The sequence below is a fragment of the Cucurbita pepo genome, chromosome 11 (assembly GCF_057944985.1).
Source record: "Cucurbita pepo subsp. pepo isolate OVF chromosome 11, ASM5794498v1, whole genome shotgun sequence".
In the NCBI taxonomy this organism is placed as follows: Eukaryota; Viridiplantae; Streptophyta; class Magnoliopsida; order Cucurbitales; family Cucurbitaceae; genus Cucurbita; species Cucurbita pepo.
Window position 1 is genome coordinate 15,697,606 of NC_141808.1, and position 13,413 is coordinate 15,711,018.

The window sequence follows — 13,413 nt, forward strand, 5'->3', positions numbered from 1 at the left end:
AGTCAAGTAGAACCGGGTTGTGGTACTGGATGCTCCGATCGAGAAAAAATAATGGGCCTATGTCGGTGCTGAAACAATAATAATTTCGAGAACTATTTCTAGACATTTGTCGGTTTCTTTTTGTGTTATCGTAGGTAACAAAAACGAAGGCTAATAATCTCTCTAATTAATAATTGTTGCCTTTTTGCAAATTTAACCTTTTCTTGTGTCGAAAGTTGAAACTTTTGAAAGGGGAGCTTCAAAATTAGACATATCTTGGTTTGGTTCAATGTAGGTACCATTCATCTCCATCGCTATCATACACATGTTAATTTGAGACTATAAGCCTTACCAATTATTATAGGACCCACATAAATGTTTATTTTTCAAATTGTAATGATACCGAGAAGAAAAGTAAAACGTTCAGTATAAACCTAGTTTCGATAAATAAGACACTAGTTCGACCTCTAATCTACAACTAGATTAATTTTTTAACTAACAAAAGACAGAGAGTAAGAGTTTTTCTCGGTATAAACTTTTGGGATTATAAGTTCCCAGATAAATGTTTATTTTTCAAATTTTAGTGATACGAAGAGGTCGGTCTCTATACCATACAGGATAAATATTTATTTTTTTAAATTGTAATGATATTAAGAGGAAGTAAAAACGAACCTAATTTTGGTAGATAAGACAATCAACATTATCTTAGAAATCTATGGTTGACTTATATTGATTCTTAAACTAACCAATAAAACATGTCTCCATCACGAGAGGTGAGACAACAAAATCTAGAAATGATTAAATCCCATATGATTGTTGATTGACGCATTTCAGATCTATACATATGAAACTCGCTTGATGATCAAGACTGAAGTGTGGGCCGATTTCCTGTTCAAGACACTAGCCACTACATTTGCTGTACTCGGACGATACAATATTCACATCGTACTCTTTTTTATTAACTCCATACATCTACGTTGTCTCATATTAAATGTTTTCTACCTCAAAAGATGCTCTAGGATTATGTGGTCTACTAAGATTTGAGTTTTCTCTTTGTATAGACAATGCCTCCAAATTTTTAGGTCAAAGACCACGACAACTAGCTCAAGATCATGCATCGAAAAATTCCACAATGGTATCAGAGCTAGACACTAGGCAGTGTCCCAACGAGGACGTTGGGCCTCCAAGGGGGTGAATTGTAAGATCTCACATTGGTTAGAGAGAGGAGCTAAGTATTTCTTTAGAAGGGTATGAAAACCTCTCCCTAGTAGACGCGTTTTAAAACCATGAGGCTGACAACAATACGTAACAAGCCAAAGTGGACAATATCTACTAGCGGTGGACTTGGGTTGTGACACACTCGAAATCTATTGACGGGCAAAAAAGCACAAGCCAAATCATGTCACTATATACTACGAATCTTTTCGTCTCTAAGGAGCAGAAATCAATCTTCAGTTAAACTCGTGAACAAACGCCTATTCTTAATCACTCGTGAACAAACGCCTATTCTTAATCAATAGACGAAGGAATCATTACCCAATTACCCAATCAATGATAGTAAGAATCGAATGTTATTCCTTTTGTTTGTGATGATTTTGTATAAAAACAATCATGGTTTGATTCTCAATTTCCATTAATTGAGATAGAACAAATGTTGAATTTAATAAGAAAGATAGAACACAAATGATTGGAATGAAAAGAATAATATATATATTTATAATGTGTTGTGGGCATTGCATGTAGGGTTCATATGTTCAATGATTAAGCAAAAAGGGACAGACAAATCCTCTCATGAATTGTGAATTGTGTGTGTCTTCTACGTTAAATTGCAAACACAAAGAGACAAAGCCTACAAACATAGAGTAGAAATGGTGATATTGGTCTTTGATTTACACCTCACTCCCCAACAACAAAATCTCAATAATTTTGTTTCCATTTCATCTCTCATTCAATCTCGAACCCCTTTCAAACTCGAACCCTTTTGATCTTCATTGAATCCCGTTCAATGCATTCGAGATGTAAAATTTTCGAATATTTCGAGAGAATGACCTAAAAAGTTGTATTCGAATCAGATTTGATCTAGTTTTTTTTCCGACTCTTTTTTGACCTCATCTCGTTCTTACTCTCGATGTGCGTAGCTTTGACTGTCTTTTCTTCCTCCCTCTCTTGTGTTTAGTCGTTGTCTTGTGTCTTCTTCTTCTTCTGGTGATCACACTTTTCAACTCTGATCAATGAGCGACAACTTCATGTGGTGTTGTAGTGAGTGTGGTATTACTTCGATTCTAACGACTTACTGATGCATGACCCACTAGTAATATGTCGTTGCAAGATAGTAGTGACGATTGACGAATGCCAGACGTTTGATGTTTTTCGAGACTTGCAACACGAACATGTAATGCTCAAGAAATCTATGTGTAGAGGGAATGAGAATGTGAGAGAGTGAGTATAAGGGGAGCGACACTGAGGGGAAAAGAGAAAAAAAAAAATGCATAGAAAAGTTGGTTGATGTTACCAAGGAGTGAAAAAAAAAAAACTTATTTCCAAAAAGCCAATCAATTTCATTTGATAACCCAAAATTTTTTAAAACAGGTTTAAAAAACGTTCTTTTTTTAATTTTTTAAAATTTGACTTAAAATTTGAAATTATTAAAAAAAAATGTAACTTCCCATCCCGATCAGATATTGTTCTTTTTGGGTTTTCCCTTTCGAGTTTCTCCACAAGTGTGTTTTTCTTTCGAGTTTCACTACAAGTGTGTTTTCCCTTTCGAGCTTCCACAAGGTTTTTAAAATACTTTCGAGCTTCCCTTTCGTTCTCCTCCCCTGACCGAGGTGAGATCTTACAATCCACCGCCGTCGGGGTCATCGTTGGCATTTATTCCCTTCTCCAGTCAACATGGGACTCTCTAATTCACCTCCATTTGGAGCCTAGCATCCTTATTGGCACACCGCTTCGTGTCCACCTTCCTTTGGGGCTCATCCTCATCGTTGACACATTGCTCGGTGTTTGGCTCTGATACCATTCATAACAGCCCAAGCCCACCGTTAGCAGATATTTTCCTCTTCAGTCTTCCCCACAAGATTTTTAAAACGCGTATGCTAGGGAGAGGTTTCCACACTTTATAAGGAAAGTTTTGTTCTCCGCCCCAACTGATGTGGGATCTCATAATCCACCCCCCTTCAGTGCCCAACATCCTCACTGACACTCGTTCCCTTCTCCAATCGATGTGGGACCGAGGTAATACTACACTCACTACATGAGCTCTGTATGGGGGTGGATTAGGGAGTCTCACGTTCATGTGGCACATCGCCTCGTGTCTAGTTCTGATACCATTTGTAACAATTCAAGCTCACCACTAGCAAATATTATCCTCTTTGGGTTTTCCCTTTCGAGCTTCCCTCGAGGTTTTTAAAATGCATTTCCTATCTTTTATAAATAATGTTTCGTTCTCCTCTCCAACCGACGTGGGATCTCACAAAAAAAACACTTAACAAAAAAAAGACCGAATATTACGAATGTATCGAATACTTGTTAAAGCTCTCACCAACTAATTGGACACAAACTTAAAAGTTGATCACATAATTATAAAGTGTTTGTTGTTCCCTTGAATCATAGAATGAGAGGGTTTGTGGTAGCTGGAAGGATGACACAGAGGTTCTGACAAATGTAGGTAAAAGCTATGAAACTTTGTGGGTGTGTGTGATCTCATGGAAACTCAAAAAGTTTCTTAACCTGTTTTCTGTGTTGTAGAGAGAGAAAGGCAAAAGCAAGAGCTTGTTTAAGCAAATGGGCAGTGTATCTTTCAGAAGTTGTGTAAGCAAAATGGCAGGCTTTTACCATCTATCATCTCTGTTCAGAGCTCGTACCATGCACTAACATTATTTCCAAATCACCATGCCATTACTGTTCCACATGCCCTCCTATCTCATACACAATTCAAAGTTTTGACTTTTATATGCTTGTGAATTTCGGAATGTTTGCCTCACATTGTTTATAATCATTTCGAGTAGTGTTTAGGGTTTCGATGTTTTGATCATATCCCGAAAGTAGTGTTCAGGGTTTCGATGTTTTGATCAAATCCCGAAAGTAGTGTTCAGGGTTTCGATGTTTTGATCAGATCCTGAGTAGTGTTTAGGGTTTTGATGTTTTGATCAGATCCCGAGTAGTGTTTAGGGTTTCGATGTTTTGATCAGATCCTGAATAGTGTTTAGGGTTTCGATTTTTTGATCAGATCCTGAGTAGTGTTTAGGGTTTCGATGTTTTGATCAAATCTTGAATAGTGTTTAGGGTTTTGATGTTTTGATCAGATCCTGAGTAGTGTTTAGGGTTTCAATGTTTTGATCAGATCCCAAGTAGTGTTTAGGGTTTCGATGTTTTGATCAGATCCTGAATAGTGTTTAGGGTTTCGATTTTTTGATCAGATCCTGAGTAGTGTTTAGGGTTTCGATGTTTTGATCAAATCTTGAATAGTGTTTAGGGTTTTGATGTTTTGATCAGATCCTGAGTAGTGTTTAGGGTTTCAATGTTTTGATCAGATCCCGAGTAGTGTTTAGGGTTTCGATGTTTTGATCAGATCCTGAATAGTGTTTAGGGTTTCGATTTTTTGATCAGATCCTGAATAGTGTTTAGGGTTTCGATTTTTTGATCAGATCCTGAGTAGTGTTTAGGATTTCGATGTTTTGATCAAATCTTGAATAGTGTTTAGGGTTTTGATGTTTTGATCAGATCCTGAGTAGTGTTTAGGGTTTCAATGTTTTGATCAGATCCCGAGTAGTGTTTAGGGTTTCGATGTTTTGATCAGATCCTGAATAGTGTTTAGGGTTTCGATTTTTTGATCAGATCCTGAGTAGTGTTTAGGGTTTCGATGTTTTGATCAAATCTTGAATAGTGTTTAGGGTTTTGATGTTTTGATCAGATCCTGAGTAGTGTTTAGGGTTTCAATGTTTTGATCAAATCCTAAGTAGTGTTTAGGGTTTCGATGTTTTGATCAGATCCCGAGTAGTGTTTAGGGTTTTGATGTTTTGATCAGATCCCGAGTAGTGTTTAGGATTTCGATGTTTTGATCAGATCCTGAATAGTGTTTAGGGTTTCGATGTTTTGATCAGATCCTGAGTAGTGTTTAGGGTTTCGATGTATTGAACAGATCCCGAGAGTAGTGTTTAGGGTTTCGATGTTTTGATCAGTACTTGAGTAGTTGTGATACGTGAATAAATGAGAGGTACATGAATGAACTGAAATTATATTCGAATGAGAGCGATCTTGAAAATAGGATGATTAAAAAAAGCTTAAAAGAATTGAAAGTTATTGTCAATACCAACAAGGTGCACTTTTCTTTTTCGGTGACTTAATCATAGAAACTTTATGGTTAAGTGTGCTTTACTTAGAGCAATTCTATGTTGAGTGATGTAACAACCCAAGTCCATGCTTAGTAGGTATTGTCTGCTTTGGCACGTTACGTACCGTCGTCAGCCTCACGGTTAAAACACGTTTGTTAGGGAGACATTTTCACACCCTTATAAAGAATGTTTTGTTTCCCTTTCCAACTGATATAGGATCTCACAATTTGCCCCTCTTAGGGGCCCATTTGTAACAGCCCAAGCCGTTTTAAAATCGTGAGGCTAACGACGATACGTAACGAGCCAAGGACAGTATTTGCTAGCCGTTACAGGTGACCTCTTAGATTTTGTTCTAAGATACATTTGAGTAAGGACAAAAGAGGTTATAAGGACCTGTGTTGGTTTATCGAGATAATTTTCACTTGTGGCCACATCGATCATTAGGTGTCGAATCCGTATTCCGAGCTTATAAGCCCTAGTTCCACTAATTGAGTTTTTTTTTTTTTCAACCGTAGTAAATAAATTGTGAGAAAACAAACTCATAATTTTCAATAAAAAAAAAACTAAATAATTAATAAAAGTCGTCTTAATTCCCGACTTTAAAGAATCAGAATTCGGGGTTTCTCAACGAAATTATTATGCAACACAAAAAAAAAAAAAAAGTAGACATTAATACCAAATCATTAGAACGACACTCAAATCAATAAACCAAAATTTATTTTGGATCAAACTAGAGAGATTTTTTTAGAGTTTTGAATAAATAATATTTTTAGTCGACGATCAACGTTTTAATTAGTTGAGTTATATCAAATTGATCATATATGCATATATAATTTACGGGAAGAGGTTGTCTGACTACTTAGCGGTCGAAAATTCAATTATTATTATTATTTTTTTCTTTCTAAGAGAGAAAATTAAGAACTTTTATTTAGGAGTGATAGCTTTTCTGATTTTCAATTGAATGACACATTACTTTATAAATTAAAAATGTTTGTGACAAAAATATGATCAATTATGATGTTGGGCACCTAATTTTCCCACTTTTTTCACCATCAAAATATTCCCCACCCACTTTTAACTCCCAAAAGTTTTGCATTTTCATTCCATTTAATTCAATTATATTACAACAAATGACCTCACTCTCGATCGAGTTAAAAAAAACGCTAGGTTATTTATGATGGTTACAATGTATTTTTAGTAAAAAATGGATTAAAATTACTATGTTCGTAAGCTCGGTTATTTTTCAAGTCTGAGCGAGTAGATTAAGATCGAGTGATCCTCCGTCACCTTAATAATCATTTTTCAACCTTAAACCCTAAACCCTAAACATATTTCGTTATAGTACGATAAACAATGCTGCCTATAAGTGCTGCCCTTCAACTTGACAATATGGGCAAAGACGAAGACAGAGTGAAAGAAGGTTGTTTTCCTTTGTCAACTCTACTAAGAACTGAGGCGAGCGAAATTCCGTAGAGGCTCGAGAGTTTACTAAACTTAGAATAAAATTAAATGAAAAATCTGATAGTCCCGACATTTCTCTTTGACACAACCAAGCTACGTACCTGTCTCAAATCGTTCCTAAGAATGAAGACTATCTCACAAACCAATATTACTCATTTACTCGAGTATCACAGGAACAAAATTCCTCCACAATCACAACTTTGTAAATACACTGTGTACAATTTAAAAACAATATTGACAGATCATTTCTACCCTAATGTTATAATCAAAGGGACATGACAATGACACGATATAATTATCAATCAATTATCATAAGAACAACGAAATAAATTCGACATACCCGAACAAAAACCTGATCGTGAATCGCTCAAATTAAACTCGCATTCATTTTATCAAAATTTTTCTTTTTCTAAATTATTGTTAGCATCATTTTGAAAAGAATTGCAACGAAATGACTTGTGGGGGTCACAAGAATGAGATGGGTGTGTTTCTTTGAATTGAAAGCCTCATGTGTGATATGGAATATTGTTTTGATAATGTCTTATTTTGTTCTTTAAAAATTCATTTATTTATTTATTTATTTTCTTTTTTTTCCTCCTTCACGTGCAATATTCTGTAGATTTGCTTCCTTCTTCATCACAAACCCCTTTAAAAACCCCATTTTTCTGCTCCCAATTCCAAAACCCACCATTTTTCTCCACTTTTTGAGCTTTTTTTCATATGGGTTTCCCTCAAAAAGCACTCATTTAGATTCAAACTAAGAACAAACAAAAGGAAAATGGCATTAGAAGCTGTGGTTTTTTCTCAAGATCTTTACACCTCGTTTGGTGGAGGGATTTGGACAAATGGGAGCTTTCAATTTCCCCAAATCCCTCATGATTTTCCCGAGAAACAAACAGAAAATTACCCTTTTGAAGATTGGAACTCATCCTCCTCTGTTTTGCTTCCTATTCCTTCCCCTGAAGAACCTGCCATTTCCAGAAATCCGCCATTGGAGGCTGAATCAAGAACTCCAAACCCAATTCGACCCAGAAAACGACGACCCAAATCCCGCAAGAACAAGGAAGATATCGAGAATCAGAGAATGACCCACATCGCTGTTGAACGAAATCGACGAAAACAGATGAATGAGTATCTCTCTGTTCTTAGATCCTTAATGCCAGAGTCTTATGTTCAAAGGGTATCTCTCTCTTCCTCTGTTCTTCATTTTCCTTCTTCCAAACAGAAATTAAATGGGTTTTTTTTGTTGTTGTTTTCAGGGGGATCAAGCTTCAATTATTGGGGGAGCTATTAATTTTGTGAAGGAGCTTGAGCAACAAGTTCAAGTTCTATCAACAATGGAAACAAAAACAAAGGGCTGTTCTTCATCAAAGCCCCCTTTTTCTGAGTTCTTCACCTTCCCTCAGTTCAAATCAATGGAGGGTTGTTGTTCATTGGGTGAAAACGAAACCCAATGTTCTTCCATTGCTGATATCGAAGTAACAATGGTGGAAAATCATGCAAATTTGAAAATCAGATCAAAGAGAAGGCCAAAACAAGCCTTGAAAATCGTTGCTGGCTTGCATTCTCTTTGCCTCTCTGTTCTTCATCTCAATATCTCTACCATAAACCAAATTGTTCTTTACTGTCTAAGCGTGAAGGTCAGTTCTTGAGCTCTTTTTCTGAAATGGGTATCAATTTTTTCATTTGAAAAAGGGTTTTGGAATGGATTCATTGCAGGTTGAAGATGATTGCAAGCTGAATTCTGTCGATGAAATTGCATCTGCTCTGCATCAGTTGCTTTGTAGAATCGAAGAAGAATCAGTGATGAACTGAAGTTTTTGTTTATGGGTTTAGATTGTAATCTTGTTCTAACTAATGGAATCTCTGTTGTTTATGTTGAATCTTTGAGGAATTTGATCTGGGTTTTGAGCTCTGTTCTTCATGTTCTTGTTAAAAAGTGATGCTTTTTCTGATCTAAGATTGAAAAAGGTTAAAAGATTTATGATGACCAATGAGTTGAGAAGATGTGGTTTGAAAGATGAGTTTGGTAGCAGAAAGTTGTGTCCTTGAGTGCATGGGCAGTTTTAGAAGTGCTCAGCTCTGTTTCTGCAACTCTCCATGCTTCAAAAAAGGACATTGAATTGAAATTTGAATCACTTTGTTTAATATTCAAGATTCAAAGAACATCTCTAAAACCACTTTTTTTTGTGTTTGTGTGTACCTTTTCTGATCTTAGAATCATTGGCATTCATAGATGGTTGAATTTTTTACGAGATTTGAACTTGTTTTCTGAGTTCTTATTGAATCTGAAATGGTTTAAGCTCATTGTTCGGTTTACTAGAGAGAGATTTTCACACTCTTGTAAAGAATGCTTTCGTTTTCTTCTCTAATTGACGTGAGATCTCATAATACACTCCATTTGAAAGTTAGCGTCCTCGCTTGCACACTTGTGACGTCCCACATTGGTTGGGGACGGAGAACAAAATACTCTTTATAAGGGTGTGGAAACTTCTCTCTAATAGACACATACGCGTTTTAAAACCTCGAAGGGAAGCAGGGAAAGCCCAAAGAGAACAATATTTGTTAGTGGTGAGCTTGAGTTGTTACAACACTGCTCGGTGCCTAATTCGAAGAATTAAAGCTAACATGAACATAGTTCAAATGTTTGAAGTAGGAGCGTTTTATGTGTTGAGTTAAGTCAGTCCGATTGAGAGATAGTTGTTACTATTTATTTATTCTCAGATGATATTCGGTATTCAGCTATCACATAAATTTACATAAACGATATGAAATTATATTTTCTTTAATACATGCTTAATGTGGCTGTAAATAAAGGATATAGTTACTATCTATTCTAACAAGGTGTACCTTTTTTTTAGGTGATTAAATTATAAGAACTCCAAGTCAAGCAACCTAGTCATGCATAGTAGATAATCAACAATGTGATCATGTCGGGACCATTAGGTGTTGATGTAATGGCCTAAGCCTACAGCTAGCCGATATTGTCCTCTTTGGGCTTTCTCTTTCGGGCTTCCCCTCAGGGTTTTTAAAACGCATTTCTTGTAAAGTGTGTTTCGTTCTCCTCCCCAACCGACATGGGATCTCAAAATCCACCCCCCTTCAAGGTCTAGCGTCCTTGCTGGTACTCGTTCCTTTCTCCAATCAATATGCGACTACCACCAAAATCCACCCTCCTTCGAGGCCCAATGTCCTTACTAGCACACCGCCTCGTGTCTACCCCCTTCTAGAAACAACCTCCTCGCTGGCACATCGCCCGATATCTGATACCAACTGTAACGGCCCAAGTCCACTGCTAGCAAATATTGTTCTCTTTGGGCTTTTCCCTTCGGACTTCCCCTCAAGGTTTTTAAAACGTGTCTGCTGGGGGAAGGTTTCCACACCCTTATAAAGGGTGTTTTGTTCTCCTCTCCCACCAACGTGGGATCTCACAGTTGAACCCAGATTCAAAATTCCGATTCAAATTTTAGACATACATTATAAAGTTTCGAGATGTAACCGTACCATAATTTTGAAGTTTTAAAAAATGGTTGTATTTTGTTGTATGTAGCATGTGATGAATTGATTTGAAGATGAGATATTGAAAAAGGGTTAATCTTTCATAAAAGAAGACAAGCCTCAATTCTCAAAGAAACTATTAGGGTTTCTTTTTGTTACAAAATTTTTTAAAAGAAGATTCCTCTTTTACCCTTTCCTTCAATTTGTCTTCATCTTATTGTTTTGTAGTGAACCTCAAATATTGGTTCAAAGATTCCAAACCCTTTTTTCTTCTTAAATTCTAAATTATTTTAACATGTTTTGTTCTTTTAAGACATGTCCGTTTTAGCCCGTTATGTATCATCGTCAGGGTTTTTACATCCTTGTAAGGAATGGTTTGTTCTCCTCTCTAATCGATGTGAGATGTTAAAAATGGTATTAGAGTCAGACACTGACTGATGTGCCACCTAAGGGAGATGGATTGTGAGATCCCACGTCGATTGGAGAGGGGAACAAATCATTCCTTACAAGGGTATGAAAACTTCTCCCTAATAGACAGCATTTTGAAATCGTGAGACTGACGACGATACGTAATGGGCTAAAGCGGATACTATTACAGTAAACTTGAACCGTTACTTAAGATATAATTAACGTCTTTTTCGTTGTAAAAAAAGTGTAAAAGTGAAAGAGATGTAAAGTCATGGAGTGACAAATGTTCATAAAAAGCTCAAAAGAAGAACCATTAGAATATTGATGAAAAGAAGAGACTGATTACTATATTATTTTGATCTCAATCATAGATTAAGTGTGTGGAAGTTCATAATTTGGGTTTTGAGCATTTGAGATTTTTTATTTATTTATTTTTTATTTTTATGTATAACCTATGAGATCCCACTTTGGTTCGAGAAGAAAACGAAACATTTTTTTATAAGTATGTAGAAACCTCTATCGAAGATACGCGTTTTAAAATTTGGGGAAATCTAAAAGGAAAAGTTGTAAGAGGACAATAGTGGGCTTGTACCGTTGCATCTAAGAATTTACGTGTAATATTATAATTTTTTCTATATTATTGGATTTATTAAGATGTTCCATATTTTTTTTAATAAAAATTATTTATTAAAAAATCTTTGAAAAATAATTTTTTCAAAAAATTCCATGGAAAATTCTTGACAAAAATCCCCGCAAAGAATTGAAATATTTACGGGTATAAAAATTGAAATAGGGGACAAGATGGATCGTCTCTACCACGTCTTGTGGACATCTCTATTGCTACTTATACCAATAAAGTAATCTTTTTTTCGGTTGATCAATCAAAAAAACTCCTAACTTAGAGCAATTATATGTCAACTGATCTTTAAATTTGAGTAGGAAGCTCGGGAGTGAAGATAAAATATTTTATAAATGTTTTTTTTAAAATAATTATTATATATATAGAAAAAGTTTGTAATCTAAATGATTTGTTTGTTTCATAGATTTTGTGATAAGGACACAACCTTTTAAGCATAAAGTTTTGTATTAAATTATAAGAAAGAAATAAAGAGATTATATATATTCCAAAAACACAAAAGTGTTACCGAACATATGTGTCTATTTAGCAACATTTCTTTTCTTGAACCGAGACTACATATGAATGAGAGCAAATAAGAGCGATGCTTAGAAAAAATGGATAAGAGCTTAAAAGAGTGGAAAATCATTACCTATACCAACAATGTACACTTTCGTCTTTTTTAGTGGCTTAATCATAAGAAATCCAAGGTTAGACGTGCTTTGTTTGGAATAATTCTATGGTGGGTGACCTCAGACAAGCCATGCTGGAATGACTCGTGTTGGTCTGTCTGAATCTTGAACGTGGGTCATTACAACACGCGACTTTTGAAATGGTATTATGATAATCCTATTTCTAAGATAAGACTAGACCATTGGTACATCGAACAAATTCAAATTTGGTGACTACCTAACTTCATCCATAACTATTTGACTTTCTTTTCTAACTTTCGATCTAAGCCTTCCACAAAAGCTCCCTCAAGAAAAGTCTTATTTTAAAGTTCATACTAAGAAAAATCAAACAGATCAGATTTTGAAAATGTACGCTTTCGAAAAGTGCCTACGTGAAGATAAACACATCTCAAACTCATCTGATCCGATAATTTCGTAAGAAATTGTGATATTGCATAAACCCTAAACCCTAAACCCTAAACTCAAAACGTCAAACCTTTGACAAGAAGAAAAGAAAAGAACAAAAAGCAAAGTCTTCTAAGTAATAAGAGCATATTGGACTTTTCCACCATTTTCATCTCCTTCAAGCAATCTATAAATAGTGGAACAACACAAATTCACAATCCCAAGCCATTGTTTCCTTCAACTCCAAATTTTAATTTGTTAAAGTAGTGGAAGGAAAGAAGATGTTGCATAATTCACTTGCCATCTTTAGCTACCTATTAGTCTTCATGGCCATAACTTCCACAGCTCAACTTCCTCCAGTGCTCGACACCGACGGTCAACCTCTACAACGTGGTGTTGAGTACTACATCAAGCCTGCAATCACCGACGTTGCAGGTAATCTCACCCTAAAAAGTCGTAGCAATGCTCCTTGCCCGCTCTACGTCGGTCAAGAACCAGTTGCTTCAACAAATATCGGTCTCCCAGTCACCTTCACTCCCATCGTGGCGGGCGAAGATATAATTGAAGAAAGTATGGGTTTCAATGTTGCGTTTCAAGCATCGTCGACGTGCATAACATCGACACAATGGAGAGTGGATGAGATGGAGTCTGCAACAGGGAGGAGGTTCGTGGGGGTCGGGAACGATAACAGTCCGACTGGGATCTTTAGGATCGACAGGAACAATGGTGTTTACAATATAGTATGGTGCCCTGAGATGGTAGGGAGGCCAAGGTGTGGAAGTGCTGGGATTTTGGTGGAGGATGGAGTGAGGCTGCTGGCTTTGGATGGCAATGCGTTTCCTTTTGAGTTTGTCAAAGCTTGAGATAAAGGGAAGTACTTGATTTGTTGTAATTATACAACAAGAATATAAGTTGAAATAAAAGCTCTTGAAACGATATAGCGTTATTTCTCGTTATTTGACATTTCGACCTTAAAAGTCGATAACCGATATCTTGACCAGTAAAAGCATGCACAAGATGGTCTTTTTTTACGTTGAAGAAC

At 36.1% G+C, this 13,413-nt stretch overlaps 2 protein-coding genes across 3 annotated transcripts; both read left to right on the forward strand.

The window, feature by feature from the left end:
- The first annotated feature begins 7,436 nt into the window (after window positions 1-7,436).
- Window positions 7,437-8,689, forward strand: LOC111785660 (transcription factor bHLH94). Of its 2 annotated transcripts, none has more exons than XM_023666040.2 (3): window positions 7,437-7,953; window positions 8,033-8,413; window positions 8,469-8,689. In XM_023666040.2, exons 1-3 carry the CDS (start codon window positions 7,552-7,554, stop codon window positions 8,586-8,588), a joined length of 903 nt encoding a protein of 300 aa, XP_023521808.1. In that variant the 5' UTR covers window positions 7,437-7,551; the 3' UTR covers window positions 8,589-8,689. The 2 variants fall into 2 exon arrangements, with proteins under 2 accessions (XP_023521808.1, XP_023521809.1); XM_023666041.2 differs by having other exon boundaries at window positions 8,493-8,689.
- Window positions 8,690-12,620: 3,931 nt separating this feature from the next.
- Window positions 12,621-13,307, forward strand: LOC111804893 (kunitz type trypsin inhibitor 111). The gene has a single exon (XM_023689709.2). The coding sequence runs from the start codon at window positions 12,653-12,655 to the stop codon at window positions 13,232-13,234; it is 582 nt and encodes a 193-aa protein (XP_023545477.1). The 5' UTR covers window positions 12,621-12,652; the 3' UTR covers window positions 13,235-13,307.
- The last annotated feature ends 106 nt before the right edge of the window (window positions 13,308-13,413 follow it).

What these genes read in the sequence shown, in the direction of transcription:
- LOC111785660 (XM_023666040.2), top strand. Translation starts at nt 7,552, where the DNA reads ATGGCATTAGAAGCTGTGGTTTTTTCTCAAGATCTTTACACCTCGTTT. An exon ending in CAGAGTCTTATGTTCAAAGG is followed by an intron (nt 7,954 to 8,032) that starts GTATCTCTCTCT and finishes TGTTGTTTTCAG; the next exon opens with GGGGATCAAGCTTCAATTAT. An exon ending in TTTACTGTCTAAGCGTGAAG is followed by an intron (nt 8,414 to 8,468) that starts GTCAGTTCTTGA and finishes CATTTGAAAAAG; the next exon opens with GGTTTTGGAATGGATTCATT.
- LOC111804893 (XM_023689709.2), top strand. Translation starts at nt 12,653, where the DNA reads ATGTTGCATAATTCACTTGCCATCTTTAGCTACCTATTAGTCTTCATG.